The sequence below is a fragment of the Bactrocera dorsalis genome, chromosome 6 (assembly GCF_023373825.1).
Source record: "Bactrocera dorsalis isolate Fly_Bdor chromosome 6, ASM2337382v1, whole genome shotgun sequence".
Taxonomy (NCBI): Eukaryota; Metazoa; Arthropoda; class Insecta; order Diptera; family Tephritidae; genus Bactrocera; species Bactrocera dorsalis.
Window position 1 is genome coordinate 13,784,906 of NC_064308.1, and position 12,922 is coordinate 13,797,827.

The 12,922-nt window shown below is 40.5% G+C and overlaps 1 protein-coding gene across 2 annotated transcripts in view; it reads left to right on the forward strand.

Annotated features, from left to right (window-relative positions):
• LOC125779135 (jerky protein homolog-like) overlaps nucleotides 1–10,492 on the forward strand; it is a 97,079-nt gene extending 86,587 nt beyond the window's left edge. The window contains exons 1-2 of one of the 2 annotated variants that reach the window (XM_049459753.1): nucleotides 7,431–7,560; nucleotides 7,727–10,492. In XM_049459753.1, the coding sequence (XP_049315710.1) occupies nucleotides 7,751–8,836 (1,086 nt within the window). In that variant the 5' untranslated portion in view covers nucleotides 7,431–7,560; nucleotides 7,727–7,750 and the 3' untranslated portion in view covers nucleotides 8,837–10,492. Of the gene's footprint in view, nucleotides 1–7,430; nucleotides 7,561–7,726 lie in introns of those variants that run through there. The other variant, XM_049459752.1, reaches the window with a different exon arrangement.
• The last annotated feature ends 2,430 nt before the right edge of the window (nucleotides 10,493–12,922 follow it).

The following is a 12,922-nucleotide window of genomic DNA, read 5'->3' on the forward strand; positions in this document are numbered from 1 at the left end:
TCACACAATACGCTCGACAGAACATTATATGCGATGTTGAGGAGGCTAATCCCACGGTAATTGGTGCAGATTGTGGGGTCTCCGTTTTTATGGATTGGGCAGAGCACACTTAGATTCCAATCGTCCGGCCGTACTTATTTTACAAAGAAGCTGATGCATGCTCCTTATCAGATCTTCGCCGCCGTGTTTGAATAGCTCGGCCGACAATCCGTCGACCCCTGCCGCCTTGTTGTTCTTCAGGCGGGCAATTGCCTGATTCGAAAATTCGAACATCTTCATGGTCGAGCAATGGAACGTCTGCTCCAACGTCTTCGATTGAGGAATCGGGTTCGCCTTCTCCTGGTGTTATGCATTCACTGCCATTCAGCAGGCTGGAGAAGTGTTCCCTCCATAATCTAAGTATGCTCTGGGCATCGGTGGCTAGATCACTTTTGGGGTTTTTGGGGGGGAATATGCTCCGGGCTTGAAACCTTCTGTAAGCCGCCGCATTTTTTCGTAGAATTTTCGAGCATAACCCCTGTCGGCCAGCTTATCAAGCTCATCTAACTCACGCATTTCGGTCTCTCTCTCTTTCTGTCTGTTGTGATTGCAGCTTCTCGACGTCGAATCTTTCTTGTGTTTGTTGGCGTGGGTTTTTTGCTGCACAGAGGCGGGTGCGAATCTTAGCTGCAACAAGGTAGTGGTTCGAGTCGATGCTAAGACCTCGGAGCGCACGCACATCTAAAACACTGGAGACGTGTCTTCCGTCTATCACAGCATGATCGATCTGGTTGGTAGTTTTTCGATCCGGAGACAGCCAGGTAGCTTCATTAATCTTCTTATGCTGGAATCTTAAACTACAGGTAACCATATTTCGGGCCAGGCGAAGTCGATCAGCCTCAACCCATTTGTGGATGTTTCCTAGTGGAGGTTGAATTTAGCGACCGTAGTGCCAAATATACCTGCTTTGCCCACCCTGGCGTTAAAGTCGCCAAGCACGATTTTGACATCGTGGCGGGAGCACCTCTCAGAAGTGCGCTCCAAGCACTCATAAAAGGCATCTTTGGTTACATCGTCCTTCTCTTCCGTCGAGGCGTGGGCGCAAATCAGCGATATGTTGAAGAGCCTCGCTTTGATGCGGATTGTGGCTAGACGTTCATTCACCGCAGCGTATGATAGTACTCGCCGACGGAGTCTCTCTCCCACCACGAATCCCACACCAAACTTGCGCTCCTTTATATGGCCACTGTAGTAAATGTCAGAAGGACCTACTCGTGTCTGTCCTTGTCCCGTCCATCGCATTTCTTGGACAGCGGTGATGTCAGCCTTTATTTTCGCGAGAACATCAAACAGCTGGGCAGCGGCACCTTTCCAATTAAGGGACCGGGCATTCCAGGTGCATGCCCTCAATTCGTAGTCCTTATTTCGTTTGCCATGGTCGTCATCAAAAGGGGGGTCCCTCATTCGAGGGTGCTGTCGCTTTTTCATTGGTATGTTTTTGTTACGTGGCGGGTCCCAAGCCCAGCGCACAACCCTATGCAGGGGATGTTTCGCCTTCTCACTTTAGCTCGCCTTCAAACGGATGTTCTTAGGCTAGCCAGAGGATACTTGGTCAAAGACCGGAAGTCGTGAGCTGCTTGAGTCACATGTAAAAGAATCATTTCTGGCCACTCCCAAGTGAGTGGCAATCAGAGAACTTTCCTCACTTGCGTGAACTTCTACACATGACTCCATCCTCCAATACCTCAAAATATTACGTACCCATTAAACGGTTCGGTAGAAAAAGTATAAAGTAATACAATATATTTATATAAATAAAACAATAATTAAATATTACGAACAATTTCATTTACAAGTTCAAAGTCCACATTTTTGGCAATACCCCTTGTTCTTTGATAACCAAAAACAAGCAGGATTACGTATATACATATTGTTACGAATTTACTCCTTGCTAGTTTTACTTTACTAGGTTCGTATTTCTGGATTGACAAATAAAATCCGTTTAATTCACTTCAACAAAATCTCTTTATTTTACAACTCGTCTACACTATATCAGTTTACTCTTAGCACTGGTTGATTACGTTGGCGCTGCCACGGCTTATATAGCCACGCACTTCTCGCTGATGCCGACGTGTCCTTCTAGAATATTGCGTCTGGAAATTACCAGAACATAATGCTATACGGCGCCAAATGCAGCTATTGCTGACAAGCAAGACAGCCGTGGCGCCAGACTCAGCAATTGTTTAAGTAGATAAGCAGACGGCTGCGGCGTCAGATGTCTATTGTTTCGACAAGCAGACAGCCGCGGCGCCAGATGTCTACAACAAGGCAATTGCTATTCCATATACCTACAGCTATTGTTCATAATAATACAAATACAACTTAAAACTACTTTTGTAACAATAATAAGGGATGCATATAGCAATACAAATACAACTTAATACTACTTTTGTAACGCTGCCCTCCACTAAAGCCTAATCGTCCCGATTAGGCACAAATCCTCTTGAACCAAATGGGGCGAGCCTCTCCAAATGTACTACTTTCATTTTACATCGTGCTTTTCCATTTCTTTGTATGCGGTATACCACGTCATTAAGTCGTTTCATCACCATATAGGGTCCTTCCCAGGCTGTCTGCAGTTTCGGGGACAAGCCTTTCTTTCGAAGTGGATTGTACAACAGGACCAGATCACCTTCTTTAAAACCTTTTGAATTTGCCGCTTGATCGAACCGGTCCTTCATTTTATTGCTCATCAGATGCGTATGCTGTCTTACCATTAGATGCAATTAATTCATTTCTTCCTTTTACGGCACAACAATAATCTCCATCATTTCTTACAGCTGTAGGATTCGTTCCAAACTTAAGATCAGCAGGGAGTCGCAGATCAGATCCGAAAATAATCTTTGCTGGCGTGTAACCAGTTGTCTCGTGCTTCGCTGAACGATACGCCAGCATGAACATCTGGATGCATTTGTCCCAATTCCGTTGATCTTTATCAACGATTTTCCGCAGATGTTCTTCGAGCGTTCGGTTGAATCTCTCTACCATCCCATCTGATTGTGGGTGTAACGCTGTTGTCCGTTTCTTGTGGATGCCCAATAATGTACAGACTTCTTGGAAAATGGAAGATTCGAAATTCCTGCCTTGATCTGAGTGTAATTAGACGGGCACTCCGAACCTTGTTATCCAATTTTCTACAAACGCTTCGGCTACTGTCCTCGCTTCTTGGTTTGGTAAGGCATATACTTCTGGCCATTTACTGAAATAGTCCATGACAACCAGTAGATATTTGTTTCCGGCCGTACTGGTTTGGAACGGACCTGCAACATCCATTGCGACTCGTTCAAATGGTGATCCCACGTTGTACTGTTGCAGCCTACCGCGACATTTGGCTTTAGGACCTTTAGCTGCCATGCACTCTACGCAATTACTTATCCATTCTGCTATGGAATCTCGACAACCGATTCAGTAGAACCGTTGTTTAATCTTCTCTATAGTTTTTGTAATTCCAAGGTGCCCTCCACTAGGTCCATTGTGATATTCTTTCAATACTTTCGGGATCATGGACTTCGGTACTATGATCAGCAGACGAGACTGTTTGCCATCTTCGCTTTCCCAGGTACGATGAAGGTATCCATTAACGAGGTTTATGCTGTTCTATTGGGCCCAATATGCTTTTGCAGTTGGACTCTCGTTACTTATTTGTTCCTTTGGTGGTCGTACCCCATTTTCTTTGGCTATTATCAGCTTTGCAAGATCAGGGTCCTCCAGCTGATTGATTCTGATGCGGTGAGGAGTCCAATCATCTTCAGGTTCTATATTCAGTAATCGCGCGTCGATTATACCTTCTTTTCCTTCTGATTTGGAGCAATGTTTACATTCCAGTGGACAAGGGCAGGGATAATGCATTCGCATTTTTGTGGTGAATCCCCTTTCGGTGTTCTGTTTCGAAGTCGTAATTCTGTAATCTTTCGATCCATCGTGCAATTTGGCCTTTCGGATTCTTAAACTGTAATAACCATTTTAATGCTGCATGATCAGTCCTCAGCAAGAATCGTTGTCCATACAAATACTTGTGGAAATGTTTTACACATTCCACCACAGCTAGTAGTTCTTTTCGCGTCACACAGTAGTTTTTCTCTGGTTTCCCGAGCACTCTGCTGTAATACCCAATTACTCTTTCTTGTCCGTCGATGAGCTGAGACAGGACACCTCCAATTCCATAAGCGCTCGCATCTGTATCCAGGATGAACTTCTTTCCAGGTATTGGATAGGCTAACATTGGTGCCGTACAAAGTAGTTCTTTAAGCTGCTCAAACGTTTTTTCTTGTTCCAACTGCCATACAAACGGGCGATTCTTCTTTGTTAAATCATGTAAACTTCTAGCCACGTTCGCAAATCCAGGTACAAAACGGCGGTAATACGTGCATAAGCCGAGGAAGCTGCGGAGTTCATGTATGTTGGTGGGTTGAGGCCAATCTTTGACTGCTTTTATTTTTCCTTCCTCGGTGTGAATCCCCTCAGTTGACACTTTATGTCCGAGATATGTGACCTGCTTCTTCCATAATGAACACTTTTTGGGATTCAAGCGTAATCCGGCTGATGCTATTCGCTGAAAGACTTCCTCTAGATTTTTCAGATGATCATCAAAACTTTTTCCCACGATGATAATGTCATCAAGATACACCAAACATGTCTTCCAGTTGAGTCCTTTTTACGTTGCAGGCGCATTACATAACCCAAATGGCATCACAGAGAATTCCCATAACATGTCGCCCATACTGAAAGCGGTCTTTTCACGGTCACATTCATCAATCTCGACTTGCCAATATTCACTTTGTGGATCTAATGTAGAAAACCATTTCGCTCCAGACAAGGTGTCTAATGTATCGTCGATTCTCGGTAGAGGATAACCGTCTTTCTTTGTGACATCATTCAACTTCCTATAATCTACGCAGAAACGGGTGCTACCATCTTTCTTTTTAACTAAGACGATAGGTGAGCTCCATGGACTTATTGAAGGTTCGATTACACCGTTTTTGTGCATGTCTTCAATAATTTTGTTAGCATCCTCACGTTTTGCTAGTGGAACCCTACGCGGAGCTTGCCGGATTGGTTTAGCGTCTCCGGTATTTATGCGATGTTTGACAATGCTCGTTCTTCCTGTGTTGTTTCCTTCGTTTGCAAATATGGATGCGTATTTTTCTAATAGTTTTTCTGCTTTTAATTTTTCATTTCCATGCACCTCATTCAGCAAATTGTTTAGGAGTGTAGGACTTATCTGCTGTGGCTCAATAGAAGGCTTCTGTTGTGACCGTTCGCATCGTGCTATTGCACTTATATTCTGGCACTGTCCAATTACTGCTCCTTTCTTCAGACTTATAGGCGTGTTGAATTCATTCACTACTCTTACCGGAATGGTGGCGTCTTCTCTAGTTTTCACAAGCGTTCTTCCTACCAATATGGGTGTATCTATTTTTGTTGGTTCCACAATCTACAATTCTTCAGTCCCACCTCCTCCATTCACTTTAGCCCATACAATCGCCTCAGATTTTGATGGAATACTCTGATTATCATCAATAATCACCCTCTTACTTTCAACGTTGGTCACATATCCGTTGTTTATAGGCATCTCCATGTTCTGGCAAAACAGCATTTGCTTGTTTAAATCCAAAGTAACCCCGTGATCAATCATGAAATCTACTCCCATTATAATTTCATCCGTGATTTCTGCTACGATGAAGGTGTGATTAACTTCCAGGGTACCAATCATCACTTCGCAAAACACTTTTCCGCGACAGCTGCTTCCTCCCCGGTGGCCGTTCGAAGCTTGCAACCGACTAATGGTTCAACCGTTCCTCTTACCACATCCGCTCGGATAATTGAATGTGTGGCACCAGTATCCAAAGTAAGCGTTGACAGTCGTCCATTTACGATGCCGTTGATAGTAAGATTGTTGTCATGGCGACCTATTTGTGATATCGAGATGGCGGGGCAAATAGTTGTGGGAACCAGCTCACGCCCCTTTGAACTGTTCCGTTTTGGTTTAACGACTCGTGAGATGTGGATGCTCCGTCCTCGTTATCTGTTGGTTGTTTCCGTTTTGATGGGTTTACTTTTATATTGCAATTTCGGGCAAAGTGACCCGCTTTTCCACAGTTGAAACATCTTTCTCTTGTATTTACTCGCGGTGCAGCAATTGTCTTTAGAGTCTTCAATATTTCTTCCATCAGCGCCGGTTGTTCCATTTCAACCCTTTGTACTTTGTGTGCTGGTTTACTTAGTAAAGAAGCTCTTTCCTGTGTGAGGGCGTGCGAAACCGTTTCAGCAAACGTCCTTTTTGGCAATGCATACGTGGCGCGTTTGGTGTCCACATCACGAATTCCACTTATGAAACATTGAATTTTTACCCTCTCAATGGAATCCACAGGTGCATCTGCATTTGCCAAATGAGTCAGTCGTTCTATTTCAGTTGCGAACAAGGACGCCACTTTGTGCGCTGCATTCCAGTTATTGGCCATTGCTGTCTTTTCAAACTGAAGTTTGAAAATTTGAAATGGAATACTTCCATCGAATGTGGGTGCCTTCAATCTTTGATTATTTGTTGATGGTGCAGGGCCATGTAGTTGCAGTTCTCGCACACGATTACTTAATTGAAGAACTTCTGATTTTAAATTTTCTTCGTCATTTTTTAAAGTGCTTAATTCGTCTTCAAATTTTGAAAATTTCTCTTGCACTTGTTTTTGTAGTTGTGTAGTATTTTCCGTAATCTGTTGAACCAAACGCTTTTCTAACCGCGTATTATTTTCAGTCATTTGTTGTGTAAGGCAGGACTTTAACTGTGATGTATTTTCAGCTATTTGCTGTGCCAGACGATTTTCTGTTTGCACTGCATTTTCTGCTATTTGTGATGTATTTTCAGCTATTATTTGCTTAATAGCCACTAACAGCATGTTCGTGTCTGCACTTGATGATGTTCGTTGTTCTTCTACTTTTTCTTCTACCTTTGTAGAAGTTTCTGGCCCATCAAATTCGAACTCGTCCACATTAATTCCATCCGCTTCCATTACTTCACGTAATCGTGCCTGCAGATCCGCCTTTTGCCGCTTATCGGCAAATTACGCTCCTCCAGTTCCTTTTTTAATTGCTGAATTCTCAATTCTCTGAATTTAACAATCTTGAATTTGGATTATTTGACAATCCCACTTCTGACACCAATTGTTACGAATTTACTCCTTGCTAGTTTTACTTTACTAGGTTCGTATCTCTGGATTGACAAATAAAAGCCGTTTAATTCACTTCAACAAAATCTCTTTATTTTACAACTCGTCTACACTATATCAGTTTACTCTTAGCACTGGTTGATGATGCTATTCCATATACCTACAGCTATTGTTCATAATAAGGGATGCATATAGCAATACAAATACAACTTAACCCTAGAAAGATAGTCTGCGTAAAATTGACGCATGCATTTTCGAAATATTGCTCTCTCTTTCTAAATAGCGCGAATCCGTCGCTGTGTGTTTAGGACATCTCAGTCGCCGCTTGGAGCTCCCGTGAGGCGTGCTTGTCAATGCGGTAAGTGTCACTGATTTTGAAATATAACGACCGCGTGAGTCAAAATGACGCATGACTATCTTTTACGTATCTTTTAAGATTTTAACTTATACGATAATTATATTGTTATTTCATGTTCTACTTACGTGATAAGCTTATTAAATATATATTTGTTTTCTTGTTATAGATATCGTGACTAAAATATAATAAAATGGGTAGTCCTTTAGACAATGAGCGTATCCTCTCTGCTCTTCTGCAAAGCGATGACGAGCTCGTTGGTGAGGATTCTGACAGTGAAATATCAGATCACGTAAGTGAAGATGACGTCCAGAGCGATACAGAAGAAGCGTTTATAGATGAGGTGCATGAAGTGCAGCCAACGTCAAGCGGTAGTGAAATATTAGAACAAAATATTATTGAACAACCAGGTTCTTCATTGGCTTCTAACAGAATCTTGACCTTGCCACAGAGGACTATTAGAGGTAAGAATAAACATTGTTGGTCAACTTCAAAGTCCACGAGGCGTAGCCGAGTCTCTGCACTGAACATTGTCAGATCTCAAAGAGGTCCGACGCGTATGTGCCGCAATATATATGACCCACTTTTATGCTTCAAACTATTTTTTACTGATGAGATAATTTCGGAAATCGTAAAATGGACAAATGCTGAGATATCATTGAAACGTCGGGAATCTATGACAGGTGCTACATTTCGTGACACGAATGAAGATGAAATCCATGCTTTGTTTGGTATTCTGGTAATGACAGCAGTGAGAAAAGATAACCACATGTCCACAGATGACCTCTATGATCGATCTTTGTCAATGGTGTACGTCTCTGTAATGAGTCGTGATCGTTTTGATTTTTTGATACGATGTCTTAGAATGGATGACAAAAGTATACGGCCCACACTTCGAGGAAACGATGTATTTACTCCTGTTAGAAAAATATGGGATCTCTTTATCCATCAGTGCATACATAATTACACTCCAGGGGCTCATTTGACCATAGATGAACAGTTACTTGGGTTTAGAGGACGGTGTCCGTTTAGAATGTATATTCCCAACAAGCCAAGTAAGTATGGAATAAAAATCCTCATGATGTGTGACAGTGGTACAAAGTACATGATAAATGGAATGCCTTATTTGGAAAGAGGAACTCAGACCAACGGAGTACCACTCGGTGAATACTACGTGAAGGAGTTATCAAAGCCTGTGCACGGTAGTTGTCGTAATATTACGTGTGAAAATTGGTTCACCTCAATCCCTTTGGCAAAAAACAAGAACCGTACAAGTTAACCATTGTGGATCAAACAAACGCGAGATACCGGAAGTACTGAAAAACAGTCGCTCCAGGCCAGTGGGGACATCGATGTTTTGTTTTGACGGACCCCTTACTCTCGTCTCCTATAAACCGAAGCCAGCTAAGATGGTATACTTATTATCATCTTGTGATGAGGATGCTTCCATCAACGAAAGTACCGGTAAACCGCAAATGATTATGTATTATAACCAGACTAAAGGCGGAGTGGACACGCTAGACCAAATGTGTTCTGTGATGTCCTGCAGTAGGAAGACGAATAGGTGGCCTATGGCATTATTGTACGGAATGATAAACATTGCCTGCATAAATTCTTTTATTATATACAGCCATAATGTTAGTAGCAAGGGAGAAAAGGTTCAAAGTCGCAAAAATTTTATGAAAAACCTTAACATGAGCCTGACGTCATCGTTTATGCGTAAGCGTTTAGAAGCTCCTACTTTGAAGAGATATTTGCGCGATAATATCTCTAATATTTTGCCAAATGAAATGCCTGGTACATCAGAAGACAGTACTGAAGAGCCAGTAACGAAAAAACGTACTTACTGTACTTACTGCCCCTCTAAAATAAGGCGAAAGGCAAATGCATCGTGCAAAAAATGCAAAAAAGTTATTTGTCGAGAGCATAATATTGATATTTGCCAAAGTTGTTTCTGACTGACTAATAAGTAAAATTTGTTTCTAATATGTAACGGGTGATTTTTTTGAGGTTAGGATTTTCATGCATTAGTATTTGACAGATCACGTGGGATTTCAGACATGGTGTCAAAGAGAAAGATGCTCAGTATGCTTTGACATTTCATCATGAATAGACTTACTAACGAGCAACGCTTGCAAATCATTGAATTTTATTACCAAAATCAGTGTTCGACAATTTTTTTTTTTATCGACAAATTTTGTTCAGCGATGAGGCTCATTTCTGGTTGAATGGCTACGTAAATAAGCAAAATTGCCGCATTTGGGGTGAAGAGCAACCAGAAGCCGTTCAAGAACTGCCCATGCATCCCGAAAAATGCACTGTTTGGTGTGGTTTGTACGCTGGTGGAATCATTGGACCGTATTTTTTCAAAGATGCTGTTGGACGCAACGTTACGGTGAATGGCGATCGCTATCGTTCGATGCTAACAAACTTTTTGTTGCCAAAAATGGAAGAACTGAACTTGGTTGACATGTGGTTTCAACAAGATGGCGCTACATGCCACACAGCTCGCGATTCTATGGCCATTTTGAGGGAAAACTTCGGACAACAATTCATCTCAAGAAATGGACCCGTAAGTTGGCCACCAAGATCATGCGATTTAACGCCTTTAGACTATTTTTTGTGGGGCTACGTCAAGTCTAAAGTCTACAGAAATAAGCCAGCAACTATTCCAGCTTTGGAAGACAACATTTCCGAAGAAATTCGGGCTATTCCGGCCGAAATGCTCGAAAAAGTTGCCCAAAATTGGACTTTCCGAATGGACCACCTAAGACGCAGCCGCGGTCAACATTTAAATGAAATTATCTTCAAAAAGTAAATGTCATGAACCAATCTAACGTTTCAAATAAAGAACCGATGAGATTTTGCAAATTTTATGCGTTTTTTTTTTAAAAAAAGTTATCAAGCTCTTAAAAAATCACCCTTTATAAGATATGCTAATTATTTATTTTATAATACAACATGACTGATTTCATAGTACAAAATAAGTTTATTTTGTAAAAGAGAGAATGTTTAAAAGTTTTATTACTTTATAGAAGAAGTTTTAAGTTTTTGTTTTTTTTTTTTTAATGAATAAATAAACATAAATAAATTATTTGTTGAATTTATTATTAGTATGTAAGTGTAAATATAATAAAACGTAATATCTATTCAAATTAATAAATAAACCTCGATATACAGACCGATAAAACACATGCGTCAATTTTACGCATGATTATCTTTAACGTACGTCACAATATGATTATCTTTCTAGGGTTAATACTACTTTTGTAACAATAATAAGGGATGCATATAGCAATACAAATACAACTTAATACTACTTTTGTAACAATATGTACAAAAAGCACTGATCTCTTATACGAGCACTCAGTTGCAAGTACATACAAACGGTTTCGTCTATAGGTATACCCTATAAGACATACAAGCCCAAAACAAATTAATAAGATAAATATTGCATATATTAACAATTAAAAAATAATACATAAATTCGGTAATACTTTAATACTTTTTTCGAGATTAATTAAAAAGAAACGCGTTATTTAATTTAATCCGATCAACAAAATGAAATAAAACAAAACATTTTACAATTTTATTATTATATTTACAAGAGACTTCGCTTTGCAATCAGCAATTCCATTTAAAGTCAATATCTAAAGTCAATCAGTTTACATCGAAACAAAAAAAAAAAATATTTTGTTAATTTATTTGTTCTAAATGAACGCAGATTCCAAAGAATATAAATCTTCACAACTACTGAAAGTTCCAAAAATGATTTCGGACGAAAAAGGTCCATGTACACCTGCAGAAGCTACACGCTCAAAGCAAGGTGTTACAAAACAAATAAGGGGGAAAGACATTATATTCAGTAAATTTATTGCTGAGAGTGACAGTTTTATAAAATACTGCACTCGATTTTCAAGATAATTCTGTATCGGCATTAGAAATCAAAAAAGAAAATCTGGACTATTTTTGGATACGTCTCCAAGCTTCATATGACGCAATAGTAGAATCTGATGACTCAGATCTACCAGAAAATTTCAAATCCTCGGCTTACGCCAAATATGAAAATGGCTTAGACCAATTTGAAGAAACGAAAGCAATGATCACTGATCAGGTCAAACTAATTAGAGCAATTGCACCTGCTCCACTTCCGCGAGTAGAGATGCCACAAGTACAAAGTCAAGAGGCAAGTTCAGGCATCCACCTCAAGGTGCCCGCATGTGACGCAGAAATTTTTCATGGGGGTTATGAACAATGGCCGTCCTTCCGGGACATGTTCACAGCCGTTTGCATAAACCACCCAAAATTATCTAATGCACAAAAATTGTATCACCTCCGATACAAAACGAAAGGTCAAGTTGGCGTCATAGTAAAACAATTCGCATTAAAAGACGACAATTTTAATTTGGCTTGGGAAGCTTTAAAATCAAAATACGAGAATGAACGAATATTGGTCGATAAGCAGATAACAATTTTAATGAACTTGCCAAAAATTCAAAAGGAAACCAGTGAAGAATTTATCAAACTTCAATCCACTGTTTCCAATTGTTTGTCGATTTTATCGACACAAAACATTCCCACAGACAACTGGGATCCTATACTGATATGCACAGAAGCATTACCAGAAAAGTCGTTATTATTGTGGGAGCAATCGCTCTCATCACGGAAAAAGTGACCAACTGTCTGTCATACGCCCATACACTCAAAGAGTGCGAAAGCAAATTTAACTGCGTCTGTTGTCCTAAACGACACCATTCGATGCTTCATGTAAATAATTATTCCAGCCTACCCCCAAACAGCGCAATTATCAGAATTAAGTTAGCAGATCCGCACTACAACACCCCCGCTCAAATAGACCTTCTATTAAGCAGCGATCTCATACCACAGATAATACTCGAAGGTATTGAGAAAACATCAACCACGCTTTTGGCACAAAAGACTATTTTCGGTTGAATCCTAAGTGGACTAGTTACGGAACTAGACACAACAATGACAATGACTCAAGTTGAGGAAATCTCAAACCTGTACCTCAATTCAAAATTGAGAAAATTTTGGGAGATAGAAGAACTAAAAAGGTGAGCTCAAACCAGAATATGATGGTGTGTTGGAAGAATACCTCCATTTAGATCACATGGAGGAAGTAAGCCCGTGCGAAAAAATCATCAATGGCAAATACTACTCATTTTACTTGCTACATCATGCAGTAGTAAAGCCAGATAAAAAAAACAACTAAAGTAAGAGTTGTCTTCAACGCCTTAAGATTCACTAGCTCGGGGAATTCCCTAAACGATATCCTGTTTACAGGACCCACGCTCCAACCTGATTTAATGCTGCTTATTCTAAACTGGCGTATATTCGAATGCGT